Here is a 13,526-nt window from a genome sequence, read left to right as displayed (position 1 = left end):
ATCCCAATAGGCTTGCATTTTGACCCTACTTAGGGCATCTAATAATGAATAAAATCCCTTAATTGTAATGTAATCAAATTAGTTGACCTTTTTCCCTCCTTTATGATTTGTGCTTTTTAAAGCATCTTAGAAATTTTTCCAACTTTGATGAAGATACTCAAGAGGCAAAGAAGATATTCTCTAGGACAAACTCCTAAAAAGTTTATAGCTTTGCCATCTAATTTGGTTTTTAATCTGTTTGGAAATGCTTTTTGCACACAGAATGAGGTAGCCAGTCCTATTTTATTAAAGGATAGCAAATGTCCCTAACACCATTTATTTGGAAAAACTTTTTCCTACTATTTACAATGTCACCACTGTCATTTATCAAATGACCTTATATGCGTGGATCTGATTCTGAGTTCTTTATATGGTTCCAGTGATATACTTGTCTATCCTTACAATAAAGCAACACTCTTAATTTCTATAACTTTATGACAAGTCTTGATGAGTGCAAGCCCTCATAACTTGTTCTTCAAAAGTGTTTATGCCCTTTGCATTCCTAATTTTCTGATCAGTTTATCAAATACTTTTCTATTCATGTCTGCTAAGAACTTTTAAACATCAATGTATGTTGAAGTTAATAAGATGCTTTTCCTGAATCTATTTAGATAACCAAGACTTTTCTCCTTGAATCTTATTAATGTAAAGGATCATACTGATTGATTTTCCAATGTTAAACCAACCTTCCATTTCTGGAATAAATCCAACTAGTTTATGATTGTATTATCTTTTTTATATATTGTTAAAAGCAGCATGCTAATTCTTTATGTTTAGACTGAGTATAGCCTATAATCTTTTTTCACACTGCCCTTGTCAGGTTTTCCTCAATCATCTTATTAATTTTCTTCATTTTATGAATGTTTCTTCTTTCTTAAGTCTTTGTTCCTCAAAAGTATCATTACAGAGTAAAAAGACAAACCAGAGTAATATATCTGCCTCTCACATAAATGACAAAAAACAACTATCCAGAATATTTAAAAACAAAAACCCCCTATAAATCAATTTTTAACGACAGAAACAACCCAATAGGAAAATGAGCAAAACATTTAAACATGTACTTTAGAAAAGAGGAAATCTGAATGACCAAGAAACATATGAAAAAGTGTTCAACTTCATTAGTAATCAAGGAAATGCAAATTAAAACCACAATGATATTGCTATTATATGTCTAACAAATAAACAAAAATTAAAAGGACTGACAATACCTAATACTGGCAAGGGTATGGAGGGATACAATTCTCATATACTGCTGGAAGTATAATTAGTACAAACTCCTTGGAAAGCATTTTGGATTACTTAGTTAAAATGAAGCTATGTTTATTCTATGACCATGTAACTTCACTCCAATATATATACCCAAGGGAAACTCATACACATGTATACTAGGATATATATACAAAAATGTTCATAATAGCCCCAAAGTTAAAACAACCCAAACATCCATCTCAGTAGAATGGATAAATAAATAGTGGTATATTTATACCACAGAATAGTGTTCAGCAATAAAAATAAACTACTGTTATGAGCAACACAGATAACTCTCAATGTTGAGCAAAAACGCAAAAGAAGACTCATTCATGTAAAGTTAAAAAACATATAAATCTAGACTATTCTTTTTCCAGTTATACACATAGGTGGTAAAACTATAAGGAAACAATTAGGACACAAATTACTAGCACAAAAGTCAGGAGTGATTTTATACAGAGAAGGAGGGAGCTGGGTTAGAGAAGGGACATGGAGGGCTTCCAGGGGTACAGAAAATGTTCTATTTCTTGACTTTGGTGGCGGTTACATGGATCTTGCTTTATAATTATTTAATAAGCTGCATGTTTATATTTCACTCATTTCTCTGAATTTATATTTTAAAATTTAAAATAATCCCAGGGCTTCCCTGGTGGCACAGTGGTTGAGAGTCCGCCTGCTGATGCAGGGGACACGGGTTTGTGCCCCGGTCCGGGAAGATCCCACATGCCGCAGAGTGGCTGGGCCTGTGAGCCACGGCCGCTGAGCCTGCGTGTCCAGAGCCTGTGCTCCGCAACGGGAGAGGCCACAACAGTGAGAGGCCCGTGTACCGCAAAAAAAAAAAAAAAAAATCCTAATGGGCATTATTACACTGACCTTGACAAAATAAAAGTAAAATTTATAAAGTAAAATAAATGACATGGCAAAAATCCTCATTAACTAATATGGAGAAAACAGAGAAAACAGAACAAATCCATACATCCCATGACACCACTTGAGAAACAATAATGGCAAAGAACAAACCACTAACAAGAGAAACAAAACGAGTAAATGTATTATGTCTAATAGACAAAAATAATATCTCAAAATTGAATGGTACTGACATCTTAAGGAAACAGGTACATTTAACTTACAAAAGCAAAGTTCACCCATTATGAATAGCAATTCAGTAATACACACCATGAGTAAAAAAGTTATTTGTCAATCAACATCGGAAATGCCAAGAAAATAATTTCAAAGGAAAAAACATAGTTCCCACAAAGATGTATATAAAATGCATTTCTGACCATTAATAGCAGATATTAAATAAAAGAACAATGCATCATGAGTGTTAAAACTAATAGAATCTAGCATTTTCTAAAAGCATTACAAGCTTTATAACCTATTGAAATAATTCAGCTAACAGCTCATGGCAGCAGCCAAATTCAGTAGTTATAAAGATTTTTTAAAAAAACTGTAGGGAAGAGAGTCAGTTCCCAACCTACCTATTCTCAGCTTTCTTGCTTTTATTGCCAGGACTGGAGGATCGGGATCTCCGGCCCCGGCTTCTACTCCTTGAACGTCTCCTGTCTCGACTTCGAGATCTTCTTCGCTCTCGACTTCGATCTCTCTCTCTACTTCTGGAACGCCTGAAAGGGGACACTTCATTTATTCTATGACCAAGTGGAACGTCTACTTCAGACCATGGTTCTGGCTCATGTTGAATGAAGCTTCTTAATATTACCATTATTAAAGACAGATTTCAATTAACTATCAAATCAGCTAAACAGGGAACAAGTAAAGCCAGTCCTTATAAGTGGTCAATGAAATAAATGATACTAATTTCAAAGTGATGTTTGTTGAAAAACAGAGGAAATATCTAACAAGAGCTGTTTGAAATTTATGACCTATAGCAGAAAATCTAAATTTCAAAGACAGCCGAAACCTAAGTACAAGGATGGGCAGAATGGGGCTGTGGAAAGATCACAGATATGAAAATGAGGAGGCAAGAATTTCTACCCTGGTACTACTAATTAGTGACATACATAGGGCAGATCAACTCTCTGGGTCTCAGTTTCCTCACCTGTAAAATATGGAGACTTCACCAAATAATCTCAAAATCCTTCTTGCTCTAAAATCTTGGGATTCTTTCACACCAAAAAGTCAAAGACCAAATTTGAAACGACCAATTTCACTTAACAAGTACTTGACTGAATTGTAGGAAACTGTTCCTGGTACCACATAATATAAAATTGAATAAGTTAGCGTTATCCACATTGTTACGGGTGAGGATTTTCCCTAAGTACCAGGTGACACTTTTGCAATCTCTCCTTCCAATGTCTGAAAAAGATAAAGTCAAAGTTCTTTCTGTGATCAGTTCACAGCACCTGTATAACCTTGTCTTCTTTCCCATTTTAATGAGAAACTTTATTAGAAATCTTTTTTTGGTGTGGGGAAGATTATTTTTATTTAGAGACTGTTTTCTACCTCCAGAAAAGTTATGGCTGCTTGGGTGGTACCATGGAATATTTAATCAAGTTTAAAAAAATTAGGATGTTCTTTGGTTAAATCTAAAAAAGTTCTTTAAAATAGTTTCAAACAGAGTATGGAGATGGCTCTGCCCTGTTTCCTTCTCCTGTCAGCTCTAGCAGTTGCTCTGAACACAGGGGTCAGCTTTCTTGGGACAGGATTAGACTAGAACCCCCCTGATGGCATATTACCCTGGCTTTTACTTCACTGTTTGAAAATGACAGTGGAAAGGGGAAAAAAAAACACTGTTTGAAAGTTTTTGTTCTAGGCAAATCACTTCTGTGCCTAACCAAACAAGCTGGGGTTAAAGCAGAGGGCCTGCAAAGGGGCCACTAAATTCTAGTCCAAAATTTTTGAAGAAGCCTGATTTAGCTGAGAAGGTCCAATTTATCAAGAGCCCTGTGGAGATTAATGTCTTACCTCAGACGCTTCCTGTCTCTTGACCGAGATCTTCTTTTATCCCTGCTACGAGACCTCTCTCTCCTTCTATCTCTATCCCTGCTTCTAGACCTTCTGTCATCTCCACGTTTACTTCTTTTGTCTGAGGGTGAGCGACTTCTAGATCGACTTCCAGAGCGTCCCCGTGATGCTGATCGCTTCCGATAGTGGCTAGATTATTAAGTTAAAGATTAAGCTTAGCAAACACAGCTTCTATTACATTTTATTTATTTTATTATTTTCTAAAAAAAATCTCAGCAGATAAATTAAACATTGAAAGGACTTCTTACACGTAAACTTTTTTAAAATTAGGGGGAAAGAATGAACTCTTCTGCTACAGCACACTGTCCTGAAAAAGAAGGACAGTAAGCCAAAGAGACCAAGTTCCTGCCTTCGGGCCTCAAGCAATTTGCATTCTGGTAAAGGAAGAGAGGACAGGCAAGTAAAGAAATAAGTATACAATATGTATTTGGTGGTACGGAGAAAAACAGATGAAAGTAAAGGAAAAAGAGAGACAATGGGAGGTAGGAAGTTTGCTCCTTTACACCAGGTGATTAGAGAAGGCCTCACTAATAAAGTGCCATTTCAGAGGTTTGAAGGAAGTAAAGGAAGGAACCATGGAGATATGTGAGGGAGAAACTTTCCAGGCAAAAGGCACAGTAAGTGCAAAGACCCTCAAGAGGAACCTTGATTGGTGTGTTTAAGGAACAGCAAGGAACCAGATGTGGTTGGAGTTGAATGAGTGAGAGAAAGTGTCATGAGATGAGGTCAGAGGTACAGCATGGTAGCCAAATGTGGAGAGCCTTATAGGCCATTATAAGGACTTTCTCTTTTACTTTGAGAAAAGATGAGAAGCTATTGGAAGATTTTACGCAGAGGAGGGACATAACCTCCCTACTATTTTTAAAGCATTACTCTGGCTGCTGAGGGGAGAACAAACCAAAGAAAGGCAAGGACAGAAGCAGGGAAAACAGGTAGAATGCTACAGCAATCGTCCAAGTAAGAGACAGCGCTGGCCTGGATCAGAATGTCACGTGTAGAGTTGTTGAGAAGCGTCAAAATCTGGATATTTTAATGACTAATTAAATGTCAAGTGCAACAGCAAATCTAGTATACAAGCCAGGCAAGGCAGAGAAGTGGGGGAGAAGGCCGAAGAGATGGAAAGGACCTTCTTGGGAAGGGCCCTGAAGGCTGTGCTGAAGAGTCTCACTTCATCTTGGAAGCAGTAGGAATCAACAGACATGAAAGGAAGGAAATGACATAATCTTATGTTAATTTCAGAAGTGTCACTCTGGCTGCAGTGTGGAATCAACTGGGAGTGCAAGATCAGAGGAAGGTAATTTGAGGCAGGTGTAGCAGTATGAGTAATAAATGATTAGGGCCTGAATTAAGTCAGGGAGAGCAGGAATGGTGACAGGGTGCAGTATCTAACTGGATGTAGGCAGCAAGAGAGAAGAATCAGTCAAATAAATATCACTTCCAGGTTTCTGGTCTGGGTGGCCAGACGAACAGCAATGCTTTCACAGAAATTTAAAAGACCTTTATACGAATTTTCTGTAGTTATGGAAATACTCTTTATCCAGGTGATGGTTACACGGTTCATATATGAGCTAAATTTCACCAAGCTCTACCCTTAAGCGTGGACCATTTCCCTGAATGTTAATTATACCTCAGTAAACTACTATTACCTTACTTACTTATTATTTATATCCTAGATATAAATGATCTTTCAGTCACAGCTAAACATTAAGCAAATACGCACATTTAAGATAAAAATCTCAAGGTTCCAAACCAGGTAACAATCTGAAATGTTGAAGAGATATCAGAGTTCTAATAAGACCTCCCAGTTCTCAGTTTAAAAAGGATAAAAAACACATAACAAAGAAATTTTAAATCTATGTGCGAAATAAATGCCCATGCAACAAGCATTTATTGTAGTCCAAAACAAACCTAGTCACGTAGTATTGTAGGCGATGTAAAAAATGTTTGGCCACACGCTCCTTTCAATTAAGAAAATACCACACGCGCACAAAAAACTAAAGTAGAGAGCGACAGGGGCCAAAGAAATGTTGCAAACGCGAAGTGGTGAGAAATTCAACTGGGGTCGCTATTGACTAAGGCGATACGGGTAAGTTCCGCGGAAATGGCGGGATGTAGTTGACGTCCCGGAGGTGTGTTCCCACTCCAAGGGCTCGAACCGGCCGATGGTCGTGCAAGGGAACCCTGTGCCCGCCGCCGACCGAAGCACACCCACTGCCTCAGCCGAGGTCCCCCAGCCCCTCTAGTAGCCGCGGGCAGCGCTGGCCGCACGTGGGGTCGCACCGGGCCAGGCCCGGCCCCGCGACCACCTCGATCCCCGCCTGAGGAAGGGACTCGCCCGCTCGCCCGCCCAGCGCGCCGCCTCACCGTGACTCCCGGCCCATGCCGCAGGCCGCTGGAAAGCGGCACCCTTCGGGACCACGCGCAGGAGAACCGGACAAAGCAGGAGGCCGCACAACCCTCAGCACGCCGGACGAGGAACAGCACTAAAAAGCTGCAGCAGCCACAACAGCAGCCACCATCCGAACGCAGCCAACGAAAACAGGACGTGCTGGCGCCAGCGGCAGGAGGAAGGAAAAAGCGGGCCGGAAGCGGCTATCGTTCCACAGCACCCCCTCTCGGCTGGAGGTCGCACAGTGCCGGCTGCTCCTAAAGAGGTTACCTCGGCCGGGTTTTCCCTGCACAGCCGCGGAAGCCCCCGCGCCTTGGTGCGGTAGAGGGTGGTGCCTCAGCCATCCAAGCCCTGGGAGGGTCTTTCCTACAGCGGGCACTGGAACGCCATAAGCAACCCCGAGCTGTCCCAGGAAGTGTACTGACATCTAAGCGATGCTACAAACATCTCCATTCACTCTCATCATTTCTACACGCATTCATTTAAATATATTGTTACGTGTCAGGCATGTTCTACCTTCCAACGAGCTTTCCAATCGCGTGGCAGATATAGGCATTAACAAAAACACAAGCAGATGTAATATAACAGAAAAGAGATTCTACCATAGGAAAGGGGTTCAGAAAAAGAGTTCCCTAAGGAAGTGACCTTTGAGGTATGATTTGAAGACTGAGTAGGAGTTAACTTGGTGAAGAGGACGAAGAGCTAAAAATACGTTACACAAGATTATGGTTCTAAACATTGCCTGCGCTTGGGAGCTTAAAAATAAATATACGGATGCGTGTGTTCCATTCTGATACTTTAATTTGATTGGTCTGGAGTGCTTCCAGTGTATTGGGAATTTTAAAGCTTCCCAGGTGATTCTGAAGTACAGTCCGGTCAAGGCGAAGAACGACTCGCCTAGTGGAACTTACGCTGCAATGTTGAGTGGTTTTAGCAGAAAGCTGTAAAGGCGTTGGGGACAGGCTCTCACTTACTTTACGTGCCTCTGTACTATTTTATGTTCTTACACATAAGGATGATAGAAAAGTTCCATATTTTGACTGTGGCAGTCATTGCATGGATGTTTGTCAAGATTCACTGAACTGTACGCTTTATTTTTATTTTATTGTTATTTTTTTGGGCCGTACCCCACAGCCTGCGGGATCTTAGCTCCCCAACCCGGGGCCCCTGCAGTGGAAGCGTGGAGTCTTAACCACTTGGTCGACCAGTGAGTTCCCTGAACTGTATGCTTTAAATTGGTGTGTTTTATTGTATGTAAATCTTACCTCGATAAATTTGAATTTTTAAAAAATGAAACCAACGAGTTTAAGACTCTAAGACTGGCTTCTGCTCTTCCTCTGTGATTTATTGCCCACCTGTGGCTGCAGGGCAGACCATGCCAAGAGTAAGGAAGGCCTGAGCCAATATATGACAGAATGGACACCAATGCGGGTCAGGTATGAGAGCCATTGTAACTTGCTTGTATGTGGGCTGAAGGTAAGGAGTGTGGAGACACTGACAAGTGGTCAGATTCTGGATGTATTCCACAGGCAGCTTTCCAAACACTAACTGATAAAATGGATGTGAACTGCAAGGGTAGGGGAGGAATAAAGATGACTCCCAGGTTTTGAACAGAGCTACTCTGGATTGTGGTGAATTTGTGAAGATGAAAAAGGCCTGGGTGCAGCAGATTTGGTGGGAAAAGGAGAGAAAATCAGTGTTTCTGCCTACTAGATATCCAGAAGGAGATAATGGCTGAAAGGAAATATATGAGTCTGGAGTTCAAAGGAGAAATAGAGATTGGAGAGATAAGGGTCATAAGCACTTTATAGAATGTATAATACAGTTCTTCCTCAACTTAGGATGGGATTACATCCTGATAAACCCATCGTAAGTTTAAAGTACTGCAAGCGGAAAATGCATTTTAATATACCTAACCTACCCATCATAACTTAGCCTAGCCTACCTTAAATGTGTCAGAACACACACATTACCCTGCAGTTGGGCAGAATCATCTAACACAAAGCCTATTTTATAATAAAATGTTGAATATCTCATGTAATTTATTGAATACTCTACTGAAAGTGAAAAGCAGAACGGTTTTAAGTGGATCATCATGGACTGGGATCTGCAGCTCTCTGCCACTGCCCAGCATCACTAGAGAGTATCATACTGCAGATGGCTAGCCCAGGAAGAGATCAAAATTCGAAATTCAAAATTCAAAGCACGGTTTCTAACGAATGTGTCACTTTGAAACCACCATAAAGTCAAAAAATTGTAAGTCAAACCACCCTAACTCAGGGACTTTCTGTATATGGTATTTGAAGCCAAGAAACTGGATGAGGCCATGCAAAAATTGATATAGCTGAAACAGATTTTTTAAATCACTTACTCAAATTTCTTGATTTTAAGGGAGAATACTGAGACATGGGAAACAAATTTAATCCCAGATCACTAATCTTCTTGGAATCTAAACTGGAACCAGAACCCAGGCATCTGATACCCACGCCAGAGCTCTTTCCAAGATACTTCATTTCTAACTCCCTTTTTTTTTCATCGTTTTATTTTCTTTTTTAATATTAATTTATTTAGTGGCTGCCCCAGGTCTTTAGTTGCAGCATGCAGGATCTTCAGTTGCAGCATGCATGCAGGATCTAGTTCCCTGACCAGGGATCAAACCCCGGCCCCCCACACTGAGAGTGCAGAATCTTAACCACTGGATCACTAGGGAAGTACCTCTAACTCCCTTTTTTTCTTTTTTTTTTTTTTGCGGTATGCGGGCCTCTCACTGTTGTGGCCTCTCCCGTTGCGGAGCACAGGCTCCGGACGCGCAGGCTCAGCGGCCATGGCCCACGGGCCCAGCCACTCCGCGGCATGTGGGATCTTCCCGGACCGGGGCACGAACCCGTGTCCCCTGCATCGGCAGGCAGACTCTCAACCACTGCGCCACCAGGGAAGCCCCCTCTCCCTTTTAAGAGAACATATTCACGTGACAATTCTAACTGGCTTTTTGTGCCCACAGCATACTTACGGTAAGTTCACAGCATTTCTATGTCCTTGAAGAAACTACTTTTATCTATTAGCAGAGGTGAAAGAAGTAATTATAGTCTACTATGTCTCCAATACATCACTTATTTAGCAAACTGCCCTGGCTTCCAAAGCAGATTTTGATTCTAACTAACCTAGTTCTGAATCTCATAACCCTCTTGCTGTTTTTACACCAACTATGTGTACACACATCCATTTATACAGCTAATAAGACTAAAAATCTACTGGCCAAAGATGTCACCTCTCAACGACCATCCTTTGTTGTTGGTTTTTTTGGCTGCACCTCACAGCATGAGGAACTTCCCCGACCAGGGACGGAACCCGCGCCCCCTGCAGTGGAAGCACAGAGTCTTAACCACTGGACCACCAGGCAAGTCCTCAACAACCATCCTTGTCAATCTAGTTTTAACTCATAAACATTTCAAATCCCTGAAATTTCTAAGTAAAAAAAATTCTTCTTAATTATTCCAAACACTAATAAACCTGCATTTCCATTTGATATTATTCAACATGCTTAAGCAAATACTCATGTCTTCTCTTTGAAATAAATTTGATAATGACCTACAATTACTAAAACTTTGCATGTGTAAAGTGACAAAATGGAAGAAATAAAATGTGCAATTGAAAACCCCTAGTGTCTTCCCAGGGATTGGGGAGAGTGTGACAAATTCAAGAATACTATCCAATCCTCTGGATATTAGATTTGTATGGAATTCGGAAAAATGTGTGCTTGTAATCTTACCCTAAGTCAAACGAATAGACTTAAATTGTTATACTTATTCTCCATCACTGTGGTTCAAAATAAAAAAACTTTGTAATAAAAAAAAGTCTGTATCACAAGAATTAATCAAACAGATGATACAAAAAAACTAGGGAAATGTAATACCAAGTGATAAAAAACTTATGCTTTATACTCTTTTAAGTCAAACCTTCCAAATATGACAGTGTTACCACATTAGTTAAAAGGGTATTTATGCTATTGGGTTGAATACTTCAGTCAATTCTTTAAATTCCATTTTTATATCTCATCATTCTATGCTTATTGTTTAAAAAACATACTTCTGAAAATCTAATACTCAGAAGTAAAAATTTCCAATTCTGAGTTTGGTAATAAAATTTTTCATAAATTAAAATTAATAAAGATTTCATAAATACCTTTTAATTTCACATGTATGAATCTTAATCATTTCCTCCATTAAATATTTATGCTGGAATAAAAATTAAGATACTGGGGCTTCCCTGGTGGTGCAGTGGTTGAGAGTCTGCCTGCCGATGCAGGGGACATGGGTTCGTGCCCTGGTCCAGCAGGGTCCCACATGCCGCAGAGCGGCTGGGCCCATGAGCCACGGCCACTGGGCCTGCACGTCCGGAGCCTGTGCTCCGCGACGGGAGAGGCCACAGCCGTGAGAGGCCCGCGTATCGCAAAAAAAATAAATAAATAAGATACTGACTCAACGAGAAAAGATAAAATTGGCTACCTTATTCAGCCCTTATAAGTTAAAATGTGCAAACTTAACACTAGACAATTCAATTTCTTTCATTTTATTTTTAAGATGGCTCCATTTCTCAGGACAGAACAATACAAATACAAGATTCAGTCCTTGGGACTGGCTGAGACGACATTCATCTGCTCTCCTAAAAGCACTAGCTCAGCTCTCAAAGAGGAATTACAAATCTGAGAAGTTAGGGAAAGGTGTAGACTAGGAATTCTAATTAAACAAGAAAAGTTGATTACTGACATTGGTACTCTAATCTTCACATCAGTATTAATACTAACTCAACCCTTTCCAGTCAGGGAACCTGCCATTCCATTCCTAATCAAGTGGTTTTAAAACCTCAAAAAGTAAAAGAATTTCATAAAGGTGTAAACCAATATGCTTCCTTTAGAGTCACTGCAATATAGAAGAGAAATTTTTTTTGTAAGCTTCTCTTTCTGAGTTCTGCAGGCTTCATGGTACTTCAGAGCCCCAATAATCAAGCAGTTCATGACAAAAGATAAAAGTGAAAAAGTAGACACAGAGATCTGTGAAAACTTCGCCCATTTTGCTATAAGTATCCATTGATCGATTTATCACTTCAGCAGGAATTCCGGATAACAGAAGCGCAGCTGTTAGTACTGTTGTCTTTATCTTCTTTTCACCCTGCATAGAGAAAGACTTCAATAAATCTTACAGCTTTCAGAAGACTACTTAAGCTCTATAAAAACATCAGTGCTCCTATTTTTGCCTAACTGATTTCAAAACTGTTAATGAAGTTTCGAAGTATCAATCAATAATATACGAAGAAACATTTAATATGTAAAGCATATAATATGTAAAGCAGCAAACTGCTAGGCAATAGGGAAAAGACACCATTCTTGCTATCAAAAGTTTTTAAAAAGTCTTATAATAATTTAAGATACATACAAAAGCTCAAGACAAAGACAGGAAAAGCATTACTAGACAGGACATAAATAATTGCTAAATGAATGACATGGATGACGTGTGCTATAGTGGCTCAAAGGAGACAGAAATTACTCCAGGGTTTTACGTATAAGTAAAGCACAGGGAAGGATTTCAGAAGGAAGTGGAATTAAAAACAGGCCTTTAAGAATGAGCAAGATTAAGATGAGCAAAAGTGAGAGGATAAATCTTATTGTAAGGTTAAGTCTCATGACAACAAAAGTCAGAAGAGTGATAGGTGTACTGGAGGACAGTGAATAATTTGTAACAGAATCAAAGGAACATTCTGTAGAGTCAGCCCTAATTGCCATCCAAAGGAATTCACATTTGTTTACATATGCAGCAGAATATCACTGAACATTTATTTCCTAATATAATTTTCTAGTCTCATTCTTTAAGAGATTCAAGGCTGAATTTTCATTTAATTTATTGATTTGGTATCACCAAATCCAATCACATGGTTCAAAACATTTTAAATATAAAAAGCTATAGTTACCCAAGAGAAATCAAAGCCTATGTCCACAAAAAAACCCACTCAGGAAAGTTCTTTGTTGCTTTAGACATATTAACCAAAAACTGGAAACAACCAAGACGTCCAGCAATAGGTAATTAGACAAGTTAATGGATACACTCACTCAATGGAGTATTACTCAGGAAAAAAAAAAAAAGAGAGAGAGAAAGAGAATGAACTACTTATGCACTCAACAATATGGATGAATATCAAAAATATGATGCAGAATGAAAGAAGCCTTGCACAAAGAAGTACATACAGGAACGATCCCATTTAAAATAAGTACTAAAACAACCAAAACTAATCTACAGTGGGAAAAAGAAAATCAGACCTTCATGGTGCAGGGGTTGGGACTGCCTGGAAAAGGACATGATGAAACTTCCTGACAGTAATGTTCTAAATCTTAAAGGATTTGGGTTTCACAGGTTGTCAAAACTCATTAAATGGTATAATAAAGACTTGAGCATTTCACTGTATGAAAATTTTACCTCAAAATAACGAAAAATAACCATAAAGAAACACTGAATTGTGTGTGTGTGTATATATATATATATATATATATATATATATATATATATATAAACTGAAATGTGTAGGGGTTAAATATACTGATGTTTTCATCTACAACATACTTTGAAATGCATCAAGAAAAAAAAGATGTATTAAAAAAAGATGTATTGAAAATGTATAGAAAATTGGGTGAATATATGATAAATATAACGAAATGTTCACTACAGAATCTAGGTGGTAAGCATAAACGAGTGTTCACTGCACAATTCTTTCAACTTTTCTGTTGAAACCTGTTAACAACAAAATGTTTTGCTGAAAGAAAATTATACAGTAATCTCCCTTCCTTTTCTCTCCCCATTTACCTAGTAACCGATAC

The 13,526-nt window shown here is 39.0% G+C and overlaps 2 protein-coding genes across 3 annotated transcripts in view; both read right to left on the bottom strand.

Moving 5' to 3' along the window:
- DDX46 (DEAD-box helicase 46) overlaps positions 1-6,829 on the bottom strand; it is a 54,466-nt gene extending 47,637 nt beyond the window's left edge. For both annotated transcript variants that reach the window (XM_081233038.1, XM_081233039.1), the window contains exons 1-3: positions 6,637-6,829; positions 4,213-4,401; positions 2,769-2,912 (exon numbers count right to left, since the gene is read on the bottom strand). In XM_081233038.1, the coding sequence (XP_081089164.1) occupies positions 2,769-2,912; positions 4,213-4,401; positions 6,637-6,653 (350 nt within the window). In that variant the 5' untranslated portion in view covers positions 6,654-6,829. The remainder of the gene's footprint in view (positions 1-2,768; positions 2,913-4,212; positions 4,402-6,636) is intronic.
- Positions 6,830-11,214: 4,385 nt separating this feature from the next.
- Positions 11,215-13,526, bottom strand: part of CAMLG (calcium modulating ligand) — an 8,811-nt gene continuing 6,499 nt past the window's right edge. The window contains exon 4 of the mRNA XM_081232698.1: positions 11,215-11,829. Within this exon, the coding sequence (XP_081088824.1) occupies positions 11,638-11,829 (192 nt within the window). The 3' untranslated portion in view covers positions 11,215-11,637. The remainder of the gene's footprint in view (positions 11,830-13,526) is intronic.

The sequence above is a fragment of the Mesoplodon bidens genome (genome assembly GCF_964165515.1).
Source record: "Mesoplodon bidens genome assembly, chromosome: 4".
Classification (NCBI taxonomy): domain Eukaryota; kingdom Metazoa; phylum Chordata; class Mammalia; order Artiodactyla; family Ziphiidae; genus Mesoplodon; species Mesoplodon bidens.
Note: the sequence above shows the minus strand (reverse complement) of the source record. Positions and strands in the feature narration are given on the sequence as shown.